General features: G+C 31.3%; 2 protein-coding genes across 2 annotated transcripts; both read left to right on the top strand.

Moving 5' to 3' along the window:
• The first annotated feature begins 199 nt into the window (after positions 1-199).
• Positions 200-3,041, top strand: LOC134726426 (perlucin-like). Its single transcript, XM_063590828.1, has 4 exons — positions 200-257; positions 1,328-1,407; positions 1,782-1,869; positions 2,821-3,041. Exons 1-4 carry the CDS (start codon positions 200-202, stop codon positions 3,039-3,041), a joined length of 447 nt encoding a protein of 148 aa, XP_063446898.1.
• A 2,787-nt stretch (positions 3,042-5,828) lies between these two features.
• Positions 5,829-13,852, top strand: LOC134727053 (lithostathine-1-beta-like). Its single transcript, XM_063591439.1, has 5 exons — positions 5,829-5,932; positions 7,079-7,158; positions 9,198-9,285; positions 12,758-12,974; positions 13,729-13,852. Exons 1-5 carry the CDS (start codon positions 5,875-5,877, stop codon positions 13,754-13,756), a joined length of 471 nt encoding a protein of 156 aa, XP_063447509.1. The 5' UTR covers positions 5,829-5,874; the 3' UTR covers positions 13,757-13,852.
• Positions 13,853-14,042: the final 190 nt, after the last annotated feature.

Genomic DNA, 14,042 nt, shown 5'->3' on the forward strand with positions numbered 1-14,042 from the left:
TAGCCGATTGTGTTTCAAAGAAATCTTAATATTGTACATACGTAAAACGTTACCACATTTCTGAAGTTGAATATAGCACACAATTGATGATCATGAACTCTGACATGTTGATAATATGAACATAAATCTGACGACCTACATTAAAGACGACGTACACGTCTTTTCTAATAGTACCGGTATCTTATCAGTTTTAATGCAAATGGCAGTACGTGTTTTTGATTTCGTGGTGTTTCTGTGTTGTGCTTCGTCCATGAGTTGTAAGTTACTATGTGATTGAGTTAAAGTAAATGAGTGATGCCACCCATTTTATTAAAATAATCATTGCATAAACAAAACCGGTAAATTGGATTTAAATGAAAGCTCAAAAAAAGTATTCCACGTGTCTTATTTATTTTCTTTTTATTATTTTCCTTAAAGTATAGTATGGTCGTAAATTTGGCATTTAGAAAATTGTCTGAACATTATTGTTTCTTAAATAACAAAACATAAACAAATATGTTGTTTCTTGATAAAGTTTATATACTTTGAAAAAAAGCAAATGTGAAGTATACATCTGTATATGTTATATGCCAAAAACAATCATATGACAAATTCAAACACAAGACTTCTAAAGTCTTATTCAATATTGTGGATTCATTATTATTCGTTAGATACCAATTTTCTTGGTTTTCGTTGGAACAGATGACACACGAATTCAAATGTTCAACGAATTACACATTGTCCATCAGATTGTATACAGACCTACACAAAACCACGAACTTACATATCCACGAACAAGCAAGTTTTGCTCAATCCATGAAAGTTTTTACCCATGAAAATAAACAAATCAACAGAAGATAAGTGTTAATGCAATATGAAAAGCTATAAATTATTCTGAATCTAAAAAATTAAAAAAAAACATAATTAGAAATCATTAACGTTTTGCGCTCTATTTCTCTTTCAAAAAACAAATGAAAAACCAAATTAAGATATGACATAAGATAACCATCATTACAGTTCATGGCAATGGATACGCACAAACATGAGTGGTGAAGCAAAATATATTAAACCCCCTTTAAATCTATTTTAGAAGAATACAAACATGAGCAAACGTACAATAAAAAAGAGGTTATTGTGAACAATGCAATACAGCATGACAGAAAAACGATTTTTTTCTTTCAAAAGACAAATGCACCTCATAGAAAAACGAAAGAATGAGCTACACGAAACCTACAAAAAAACATTATCTCAGGTCCCCAACAACAAATGTTTAACCTGTCGTGCTGTGCATAGTAAGAACTAATTAAGATATTAGACCTATGTGTTTTCATGAGTACTTTTCTTTAAGGCTGTAAAAATGGATGGATACAATTTGAAAATAAGTGTTACTTCTTCAGTCGACAAGCTGAATCATGGACTGATGCAATCGTAAGTATTACTGTTCTGACGAAATTTCTTTATTCCCCAATTTACAAAATTGACAACATGGTCAGTTTGAAACAAAGATAGTCTGCTTTGTCTTTAGTGAAAGTATGACAAAAAAGTTGTTTTTTTTTGTCGTGAATATAGCCTTGAAATGAGTATACCTTGTATCCTTCATTGTAATAAAGGTGGTCTTTTTTTTATATTGTTAGACAATATTTCTGTCTGAAATCATAACAGAAAACAAAAATCAAACAGAAAATTGAACAGAAAGATTTCGTCATATAGCTTCTTCAAATTCAACAAGAATTGTTCTTGGGCTAAGGAATATGCTTCAAGTAGTACATGTATTTGCTTTCTACAGTTATTGATTATTTCAGTCCTTTTGTCGTGTGTTTGATTCAAAATTAGCCGAGCCATTGACTGCAGAGGAATCACATTTTTTGATAGGTCATAGTCAGCATGTTGGTATGTATTATTTAAGATTTCCTCAACATATAATGTATTCAATCTTCAATGAATGCCTGCACGATATATAAAATGGGGAATGTGTCAAAACGTTAACAATCCAACCAATGAACAGAAAACAGCAGAATGCCACCAATTGGTCTTCAAAACAGCGAGAAAATCTTGCAAATGGAAGTGGACTTCAGCTGGCCACAAGAATGGAAATGAGGAATGTGTCAAAGAGACAATAACCCGACAGATGGGAAGAAAACAGCTCACCAAGGGTCTTCAACACAGCGAGTAATTCCTGCACCCGGAGGCGGGCTTCAGCTGGTTCTTAAAACTGAAAAAGGCCACCAATGGGTTTTCAAAATATGTCTGAATGAACTTACAAAAAATATTAAAGTAAATATACAGGGGTCAAGGCGTCTGCCTATTGGTAGGCGGTGATGTTATAGAACTTAAATGAAAAAATACAGGTTTCATCCACGATTGGGGAGGACACATACAATCCGTTCTACAGGTATTTTGATTTTCTAGGCACTTTCTTCATACTCTTTTAATATATACTAGTACATTATATATTATACTTTGTCACCTGATACTATTCCCTGTGTGTTTTAATTTCTGATAGAAAGATATTGAGCTATTTTGTTATTGGTCACAGTCTTTTTTTAATGAAACAAACTTTTTAATGAAGGAAAATTCAACTCTATAGATAAAAGAAAACACTATGCCGTGTAAAGCCCAGTACTTTAAGTCCATTGGTTTATTTCTTTGATTTATACTTTGTAAAGAGCAACAGTTCCAATAAAAAAAGTCCCATTATGCCAACCAGTTTTCTCAAACGAAGTGTTTTTTTTTAGGAAGGAGGCTCATATATCTGCCTGTTTATTGATTCATATAAATTGGAGGAACCAATTGAAATTGGTTAAATGTATTTTCAGAGAATATCAAAATATATCTTTGCAGGAGGACAATTTTGGATTGGCATATCAGACGTAATCGTTGAAGACAGATGGATATACACAACCGGTCAAAAACCAATTACAGTTAATCATTTTCAATCAGGACAACCAAATGGACATACTTCCCAAAACTGTGTGGCATTGGACAGTTCTTACCATGGATATTGGAATGATTTGAACTGTCTTACCAATTATCCTTTTATTTGTGAGACAGATGCTGAGTAAGGATCTTCATTGCAATGATTTAAAAAAAAGAAGTATAACAAAAAGCATGGAGGTTTTTCTTTTCACACAGAAAAATAGATTGAGACTCCATTCTACTTTTAGTTGGAGACTTACTGATATACAATGAATGACCCGTAGAAATGGTGAATATCCAAAATTGTCAACCCGTTTCAAAAAGTATTTCCCTTGAAATTTTTTAAAAGCAAATGCTAAATATTTGTATCTTTATTCATATGAGACTAGCTTTATGTCAAAGTAAAACGACTAGTGTCATAAATGGAGCAGGATCTGTTGAGTAGCACTTGCAATTCACCACTTTGTTTGTGGAGTTTGTGTTGCTCAATCGTTTGTTTTCGGTATTGTGTACACTGTTATCTTTTTATTCTAGCTATGATTGGGCCTTTTTTGGTAACTATCTTCTGATTGAAGATAAGCAAAGTCAATAAAAAAATCATTTATGTTTTTTAAATACCGTACTGTTATAGAAACACAAATGGGTTGTCTTTTCTGAAATACATATAACAAATAAATTTATTTAATGCGACACATAACTTATTACTAATAACTGCATTTCCGTACTTAATTGTATTCATATAATCATATTTTCAACTCTATGTAGAAAAGAAGATGTGGTATGAAATGCCAATGAGACAACTCTCCACACTAGACCAAATGACACAAAATTAACAACTATATGTCACCGTACGGCGAGTTACAATGAACAAAATAAACACCGCATAGTATATATAGATTTGTTTTTGAAATCAAACACACCAATTTAATGTGTTCCCACTGACAACATTGCTGCATAATACCACTCACCTAGTTATCAAATAAATTTGCATACCTAAATGCAGATTATTTTTATTTTGACAGGTCGACACAGTCACAGATGGTTGGTTGAACACTGTTTTTACGAAAAAGCAGTTATCTGATTAAACATACCTTATTTTGTACTTTCACATTATTTAATGGTTTTATATCCATTTCCTATCTTACTTTTAGTTAAAAAAAATCCGCTATTTCAAGATGTCCAAACACTGATAATCACACCATATTCAAAGCCGTGACAAATACACCGGAGATGACAAACAATATGTTTCTTAATAGAATGAATGGTTAATAAGGTAATGGGTGCTCACTAGAAGCACGTTTTCTTTCTAAGAGTCTGTACAATAAAGCTATACCCGGTTACTTAAAAGATAAGACGACACATAAGAGAATGCCTTACAAAGTCAGGAATATGACAGTTGTTACTCATTCGTTTGATGTGTTTAAGCTTTTGGTTTTGGCCTTTGATAAGGGACTTGGAGTTTTAAATTATCCTCGAAGTTCAATTTTTTTGTGATTTTATTTTTTTTGTAATTCTTTTCCGTTCACTAAACCTATTGCATCAAATTTGATTAAATTCTAGACGATAACATTAACGGTATCAATTTAATGAAGCAGCTTTGCATTTCGACAATTCAAATCTCATCAGGGATGATCGAGATAACATATTTGAACGTCCAAATCATAATACACACGCTCAAGAATTAATGAAACAAATAAGGACAAAAAGTTGCGAAATCAAATTGCGTAAAAGGAATCATAGATATGCATGAGGGAAAACATCCTTAAATTCAAAATGTTACAGAACTTTTCACTCAAAGATTAAAACTCCCGACTGCTATTGTTTATCACCCACAATACATTAACATTTCTATTGGCCATTTTTCCTGTTTCTTTTAATATGCTGCATAAGAATGGAATTAACTGTTTTTACTGTTGCAAATATCCAATTACCTTGCTCCGCTACGAGTCGCTAGGAAAACTTAAATTTACCTTTAACTGCTAATTATACGACTTTTCTTTTATCTTAATGTCTAAGACTGCCAACCATATATCGCTTGCGAGTTCAGACATAGACGTATTGTTTCGAAGTCGTGATGAAGACCATCAAGACGAATAATTGATTGATTTCGGCAGTTCTTACTCATAAGTCTTTTTTGGGCAGTTTTGGTTTTGATGGACATGTATCAGTCAGCAACACGTACTTTTAATAAAGTAATCAATCCAGAATTCCATTACTTCATCTTTTGGTTGCATTGTTACATTTGGGGTGAATTTTCTTTCAAACAGGTATCAGTAATGAATATACCACATGTTTTATAGTTTGTACGATTAACGAATGCCTTTTGTGTTTCCAAAATTTCTTGTTATGATACACAAGTTGAAAAAAGACAATTATTACTGATAATTTTGTATTCAAATGAAGAGTATAATACATTAAAGAATTACAGGAGAGACGAACGGAATATTCAAATTGAGCACCCCAAGGGCAACAACAAATTGAGGGGGGTCTCAGATGCCCAGTTTAACTTTGTTTAACTTTGTGTTGAAAACTTCATCGACAATTATTGTAAATGGTTACAGAACCGCAACTGCTACTAGTATTAAACAATTTATCTTTAAAAAAATCTTTTGACAACACATGTAAACATAACTCAGTGATGTTTGTATATGATTAATTGTACTTGTCTGTGCTTCGTTATATACTCTTCAATATGAAGCTTATACATTGTAGCAGACCTGGCTCCACTTTCGTCATGTTCTTTCAATTACTTTGATAGTAGACTGGTTATTGGCTCTTATATTACTCAAGGATATCACATATTCGTAAATCATTGATCTTGTCACATGTCTAACCCTTAAAATTGACCGAATGTGAAATTTTGAAATTGAAACACGTTTTTCATAACAAAAGATAGTTGATAAACTTTGACATCTTGGTTATATGAACACGAATCTGTAGACTGTTAAATATTTCTAACTAGTATCAGTTTTCATACAAATGGGAATACAGGTTATTGATTTCGTGGTGTTTCTGTTTTGTGTTTTGTCTATAAGTTGTAAGTTACTATTCAATTTAGCTTCAGCAAATGAGCAATGATATATATTTAAAAAAAAATGAAGAAATAAAAACGACATATTAGCAAATGGAAAAAAAGTATTCCACGTGTGTTTTTTTGCTAGATACATAATAGGTTACATACATGGGACACGGGTTTATGGATTAATAGGTTACACACATCTGTGCAAAACAGAAAGACACGGGTTTATGGATTAAAATAAGTAAAAAATTGTAGTGGATGCCATTCAGAGCTTTCTATATGTGTAATACCACCAAATCCTGGTACGTCACATCCGGTTGTATACGAAAGTAAGTCGAAAAAAAACACTCCCTTGAATTTGACAGTTTTAGATAATTAATCCTACATTTTATCGCAGAAAAAAACCCAACATTTCTGTGTCATAAACATATGTCTTGGGTATTTCAAAACACCTTTTTTTTATTTGGGATTTCTATAGATAATTTTGTAATCTTGAGGTTACATGGTGACTAAACCTTGTACACAGATAAAATGAGGGGAGAAAGATGGTTATTTTCTTATATGCAATGCAATGTTATGTGAATTTTATTTTTATAGTACTGGACAGGATAAAACTTTACTCATTCCAAGTATTTCTTTAGTGGAAACAAAGATAAATTGTGCACATTTTTTTGAAAAGTGCAAATTTAACAAAGAATAATAGGGGAAAATCAATGGATGTATTACACCTATATGAAAACAGTAAAACCACAAAAATACTGAACACCGAGGAAATTAAAAACGGAAAGTCCCTAATCAAATGGCAAAATCAAAAGATCAAAAATATCAAACGAATGATTAATTTTTATTATTATTATATATGATTATATGATCCATTAATTGTAACACATCCATTATAAATATAACAGAGTGTATACTACGATGTAGAAGAAAAGTTAATAAGACCCATTAATGCAAATGTCACTGTTCATAGCATGGATTGTACTCTTTAATACGCATCAACAGGAAAACATGACACCAAAATGTAGGAAAGCCAAAGACTAATGGTTGTTTTACTATCTGTTGCCCGTACTTGGTGATTAGTATCATTTGGTCATTGAAGTTTTATAAGCAATATTTTGAAAATTTAAAACTTTTACTTTGTGAATTATAACTCCTCTTTAGGCTGTAAAAATGGATGGACACAATATGGAAGTAAGTGTTACTTCTTCAGTCACCAAGTCGAGTCATGGACGGATGCAATGGTAAGTATACATGCTGTTCTGACTAACTTTCTTTAGTCCCAGTTTTTTTGTCTGTTTAAAATTCCAAAACGTTTTTTAAAACAGACTTTAAAAAAGTATATTTGTAAAGTGGAGTGATATAAAACACATAATTTCGTTATTACAGCACCTATGTAACATTTGACTTATTATTATTGCTTTCGAATCTTATCGTCTTTGCTGAATTTCTGGGATATAGACCGGTGCAAATCGAGATGAAGAGTCAAGGATGAATGTAATCTTATGTAACGAAAAATCTGCAATATAACTTTTAATTTTTTTGAATAAATCACATGTTACACAAAAAAATGGAAACGTGATTAACAATTTTTTGAGAAAAAAACCCCAACTTCTTCAGTAATTTAAGTGAAATTGTCAAACTGAATGCAAACCATATTAAATATTTGTGACTCAATTGGTTGTCTCTTACAACCAAATAAGATTTGTATTTAATGCAAATGAAATTGTGAATTTCAATTATTTAACTACAATCAAGTGTATTATTAATATACGTGGACTTTGTCAAACATGACATCCACTACCGTTGTTCAAAATACCACAATCTGACAAAAATTACCAGTTTTCCATGTTTGATGGAGAAAGGGGCCGTTTAAAACCATCTGTCTAATAGAAAAAGACAACACCATGATAAAAAGAAAAAAAGGCGAGCTGACAAACTTCAAATCGACCAAAAAGTAAAGTAGGAAAAATACATAAAGGAGTGCCTTTTATCTAATGGCAAAATCAAACTCACAGCTCAAACACATCATACGAATGACTCAAATGGGACAAATTTACAATTACGTGTACCCGTGGCGTTATTTATACAATGTTGTTCTAAGAATAATGTAACGATCCTATAAAGCTCATAGAGATGAACTAAGCCAATAGTTATACACAATTGAATAAAAATAAGAAGATGTTTGTATTCTATTCAGACATTTGCATAAAGAATTAACTGAATCAAGTCATTCTACAATGTTCTAATACATCAACGTTTAGGAAGATAGTTGTCACAATATTTAAAAGCGATACATTTTTTAAAGAGCACGGCATTAATGGTATTATTCTTTCCTGGAAATTTATCTTATTTCTAAATGGTTTTGTTTCGGTTTCAAGTAAAATCCATCGCCAATTCGCCTTTTCAGAATCTAAAGAATCTTGGGTAATTTCATTGTTTGTACCCCAAAATAAAAATAAAGTCACGTCATTGGTTGAATTTCCATTGTTTATGACATTGTTAACAAATCACGACGTTTTGGTGCACACTTTTGAAAATATTACACAGTATATGAATTATTTTCTGAAACGGCGAATAGGTTCTCCGTTCAATATTGGAAAGTGATTTGTATATGCATGAAGTTTGTTACATGTTTAATATATCTATAGAAGTAATCACTGCCCAAATGTCGAACATATCATTGTAAACAATTTTACTAAATATATCATGTGCTGTCACTCTGTTATTTACAGAAGAGACTAGAGAAAAGTAAAATCACAAAAATACTGAACTTCGAGGAAAGTCTCAGCCTGTTTGAAATGAAATAAACAAAAATGTTGAAAATTCAGTTCACAACATATGAAACAAGAAAAAACACAAGAAAAAAAGAAACGAGACGCCTTCTCTAAGACTTATTATATTGCAATATATAACAGGAGAGTAGAACCCAAATAAATATGATACCATATCTTCCTATATCTATTATATGAAAAGAGACAACGATCCCTCTTGTAATTTAGCTCTAAACATTCAAATTTATCACATTTCTCACAAATTGAATGACATAAAAATAAACATCTTCCGGAATAAAAGTCCTTAATTTTATTGAAAATACAATACTACTGCCTGAAATCAAAGCTTCAAAACTAGATTTAAACATTATCAGGTGCTAGTGTGTCACTCGTTAGTTCTACACATGTTATGATGGTTAAACAGGGTATATAAGCTTTCTTAAATACAAATTTCACTTGATCGGAGACCCGGATCATTCTGCAATTAGTTTATGCATTATTTTTTTCAGTCCGTTTGTCGTGTGTTTGATTCAAAGCTAGCTGAGCCGATGACTTCATCGGAATCTCATTATTTGATCAGTCATAGTCAGCATGTTGGTATGTATGTCCTACGATTGCAATGAATAAATAATGCATACCATCTTCAATGTACGCCTGTACAATATATGTTTGAAAGGGACTTAAAATAAAGAATTTAATGCTTCTTTTTTGTAAATTTATTGGGATGTTTTAAAAGCGTTGACCAAAGTACATTTTGTATGAATCATTCAAAATATTTGTGCACGATCAACGGTTTTGCAACTGTTAACAATTAATACTAGCATTAGAAGCATTCAATACTTAAAATGACAATTGTTTGCTAGGATCTATTTCTTACAATTTCTATCAAGGTTTTCTTTTATTTGTCTGTACACTTTATTGTGGTAGCTCGTGTCATCAGGAATGTAACATTTAATTTTGAAATGAAGGTTGATTTCGGAATAAATCGATATTGCTGTTCAATCAAAATAATGCATCACAATGAAACATACAGAAAATGTAATTATATTAGATTATAGTATAGGCAAGAAGCTTGAATATATATTACATGTTAATCTATGACGCCTTATATTATCTTATTACCCACATTATGTTAGAATAAATGCCATGTAAAATGCACTTTTTTAAATCAATTTCTGATGAAAAGAATTTGAAAATTTAATTTCGTGGTGATTCAGAATTTAAACCAAAAAATACATGTATGATAATAAATATTTTGTTTATGCAGTTTTAAAACATTTGAATTCGAACAAAATAAAAGATAATTTAAATCACTAAGTAATTTTATGGTTCCCATTGTAAAACGATGCTATTCAATTAAAGACAATCCATTCAATTTCATCATTGCTATCGGTTTATTTTGAACTTTTGTTATATTTTGGAAAAAACAGATTTACACATACTCATGTTTATTGATTCAGCTGTTTATTTATTCTAAATATATAACTAAAAAATTTAATCGTTCATAAATGTCACATCAAAAGTGCACATTACACAACTACCAATAAAATGGAGATTAAAATTTTTGCTTACACAGTGTTACTTACTCGTATATGGCAATATTTAGCATTATTGCCGATGTTTTGCATTTCGATATCATTTTACAACATCATCAGCCAAAGCTGTCAACTATTTTTTTCAATTCATTTTCTATGTTTACAAACATTTCACCTCAATCTTTTTTCCAACAATGTGTACACTTATAATAAAATTGTTATGTACCTAATAAAGGTATAAACCAAAAAGTTGGTTCCAAACTACAGAAATGTCAAATATTGTTGTGAACAAGTTTATTTATCATTTCTCTAAAAATAAGCACAACAATGTAAAACATGCAAATTTTCGGAAATACATTTTTCTTCTTTCCTCACTTGGATTCAAACAATTCGGATATTGAGAAAAAAGTTACATGTTCCGTCAGTAGAATCTATAGTTGTCACACAGTTCATAACATACTAGGCATGATAATGGAATTGATTGCAGATTAGCTAAATTATCTGTGGTAAAAGATCGTAAGATGCAGTCACAGAAATAATTATTTAAGTACGCAAAAACAAAAGTCAACTTGACAACAGATCCTTCCATACACACATATATATACTGAGTGCCAATGAAAACGCAACACTTGGTTTTTCAAAAATAAAATGTATATTAGAAATGATAATCTTTAAAAATAAATTGTCCTTGAAAAATAACAATTCTAACAATAGATCGATATCAAACAAAAATGTATCATTGTCATCTTTCAGACGCTATAGGTAAACGAAACGTCCAATGTAGAATCACCAACTCACAGTCCTAACAAAACATGTTGCAACCCCGTTGTGCAGCGCAATCTCGACAGCGCCGTGGAATTGATCATCCCGGACGTTTAATGTGATCTCAAGGAATGTTATTCCACTTGTCCCGCAAAGCAAACTCAAACTGACGTTATGCTATTGTGTTGGCTTTCATCGTGTATACAATGTCCAATCTTTGATCGATCGGACCATAATCGGGCGAAACACATTACTTTTGGCCAAGATGGGTGCCAAATGTCTATGTTTCCAACACTGATGGTTTTTGGTACATAATGAATATTTTTTGGTCTACAGAATTTGATGTTTACGCCTGACGGCCGTTTAGATATCACTTAGGAAAGACTTTGGTGCTCTTTAACAATTTCTGCGCTAATGGTGCTTTACTTAAATTGCCCCAAAGGATCTACGGTGACCACCATTGATATCTCGTGACCTTTTGACAGCCATCATGGTCAATATTGAATTGGTTCAAGACCAAATGTATCGTCTGGCTGAGCGTTTTTTTACATTTTGTACCCCTGGATGTGGCTTATCATTAGATGATCCATTTTGGTTGAATTTGTGGATGATTTGGGTTATTATAGAGGCTACAACTTCAGTCTTCTCGTAATTGTATGCTGTGAAAGGCTTCATTGGATCATGCCCAAAACTGCATGTCGCTGGTTGTCAGAAAGTCCTGGCATTTACTCAGATGTTTATTGCAGTTTCCTAACAATAAGGACGGGAAAATTCATGAAATTAGTCAAGCTTTAAATGACAACATCGTGAAAGTGGTGCGTTTGTTGAAAAGCGGTGAACTTGGCTTATGTGCATGCAAAATAACCCTTACTTCGCGTTTGTTCCAAAAATCACTAAACCGTAAAGTTGTCGTCAATTGTCTCAAAAGTCATTAAAAACCAACTTTACAAAATTCTAATATAAATATAAGAAAAAATTATAAGATTTTTTTGAAAAACAAAAGTGTTGCGTTTTCATTGGCACTCAGTATATATATATATATATATATATTTATATAAAAAGGTCTAAATTGAAAACTACGTTAAAACCTATGATATACGTGTGCATATAAAACAAATTTCTTTGTAGAAGGCTCTAAATACAGCACAAACAACATTTTCCAAAAGACCAAAAAAATTTAAAAAAGTATTTAAAACAAAACGCATTTTACTAACATGTGGTGTAGCATCCTGTTTTATTGGATATTATAATTACGTGTTTCAAATGTTAATTCATGTATTCAAAGCCTTGTTTCTATTTCTATGTATATTGACGCTCTGTGACTATTGATATGTTTATTGACGGTCAATATATAAAAAAATCTTGCTTAATTAAATTTCATGACGTCATGACGCCACACATAACAAACATGGAGGAAGCGCCTCAGTAGTCGATTCGAAAACAATTTGTTTTAAGAAGATGATATCAAATTATAATTCTAAAAGCAGACTCTGAGAATAAAAGAAATTAAAATAAAACAAGCCATGAAGTTGTTCAGAGACTATTGATATGTTCAATTGCATAATAAAATTCTTGCGAAATTCAATTTAAAAATAAACAGAGAGAACATGAACGCCATTTTCTTCCTGTCCTCTGTCAATATAATCTTAACAGGTCCATATATAACAAATTGACCTCATCATACGTCCATGAATGATAAATATTTACTAGACCTAGTCATTAGATTTTTAACCCTTTCTAAAAAATCTTTAACTATTGTTCTAACTATGCAGGAGGAAATTTTTGGATTGGCATATCAGATATAATTGATGAAGACAGATGGGTATACTCAACCGGACAAATACCGATAAAAGTTAATCATTTTCAACCGGGAGAACCCAATGCACATACTTCAGGAAATTGTGTAGCATTATGGGCTGGTTACCATGGATACTGGGCAGATGAGGACTGTCTTGCAAGACGGCAGTTTATTTGTGAGACAAACAACGAGTAAGATTATTTAAAAAAAAACATTTTTTTTTAATATCACCTGTTACATCAAGCCTAAGTTGACCAGGGGAGCAACTATGGAGGCCCCGATTTTTACAGTCTCATTTGTTGGGGAAAAGCAAATTAGAAAAATAAACTTCCATTATAAATTATTAATATCTATCTTTATTAATATTATCTATCCTTGTACAAATGTACATGTACTTTTTATCTACCTATATATTTATACATCACACAATATACCATCATTAAAAATTTATATTATCAGTTTATGATATAAAATTATCAGAAAGTAAAATTATTTAAAACTTATGTTTGGCAAAAGACTAAATATTTATAATTATGACAAAAAAAGGTCAATGTCTAAAATTGCCAACTTTACAGTTTATGATTGCAACTGTTCAGATAATTTCAATCTGCGTACAGCATTTGCAATTAAATTTGCATTAATTTCATAGACAGCGCACTCAATTATAATCATCTCATGACAAAGAAGTCTGACACAGTTTTCGGGATACGAAACATTTCTTATATGTACAAAAACCTTGTTTTTACTTTAAGACAAATACACATACTTATCGTGAATGCCCTAAAGTTTTGTCCAACAAACGTGGAATACATTTGACTTGTAAACATACAGTTTAGCTGATGTTTGATATAAAATAGAAATAATGAATGTTCGTCCGCACCGTAATAAACGGTAGTATTAACTCAAATTGACATTCTTAAATATAATCTCTTTTTCTATTTGTAGATCTTCAGAGTCACAAGTTATTGGTTGATAATTATATGCTGGTATACATAAAGATGCAGATTATTTAATTTAAACATTATGCCTGCATTTTACATTGGTTTCCTCATCTTTGCTAGCCAAAAGTTGGAAAAGATACCAAAGGTCATTTTAACGCATAGATCAAAAATGAATTGACAACGCAATGGCAAAAAAAAAAAAGAAAAAGACAAACTGAAAAAAAATAGTACAAACAACACAACATAGAAAACTAAAAACTTAAGGGCATAAGATACAGTTTTGATCCCGTATTTACAGTTTGATGAAAATTTCCATAT

The sequence above is a fragment of the Mytilus trossulus genome, chromosome 7, assembly GCF_036588685.1.
Source record: "Mytilus trossulus isolate FHL-02 chromosome 7, PNRI_Mtr1.1.1.hap1, whole genome shotgun sequence".
NCBI lineage: Eukaryota > Metazoa > Mollusca > Bivalvia > Mytilida > Mytilidae > Mytilus > Mytilus trossulus.

What these genes read in the sequence shown, in the direction of transcription:
- LOC134726426 (XM_063590828.1), top strand. Translation starts at nt 200, where the DNA reads ATGGCAGTACGTGTTTTTGATTTCGTGGTGTTTCTGTGTTGTGCTTCG. An exon ending in TTGTGCTTCGTCCATGAGTT is followed by an intron (nt 258 to 1,327) that starts GTAAGTTACTAT and finishes CTTTTCTTTAAG; the next exon opens with GCTGTAAAAATGGATGGATA. An exon ending in AATCATGGACTGATGCAATC is followed by an intron (nt 1,408 to 1,781) that starts GTAAGTATTACT and finishes TGATTATTTCAG; the next exon opens with TCCTTTTGTCGTGTGTTTGA.
- LOC134727053 (XM_063591439.1), top strand. Translation starts at nt 5,875, where the DNA reads ATGGGAATACAGGTTATTGATTTCGTGGTGTTTCTGTTTTGTGTTTTG. An exon ending in TTGTGTTTTGTCTATAAGTT is followed by an intron (nt 5,933 to 7,078) that starts GTAAGTTACTAT and finishes ACTCCTCTTTAG; the next exon opens with GCTGTAAAAATGGATGGACA. An exon ending in AGTCATGGACGGATGCAATG is followed by an intron (nt 7,159 to 9,197) that starts GTAAGTATACAT and finishes TATTTTTTTCAG; the next exon opens with TCCGTTTGTCGTGTGTTTGA.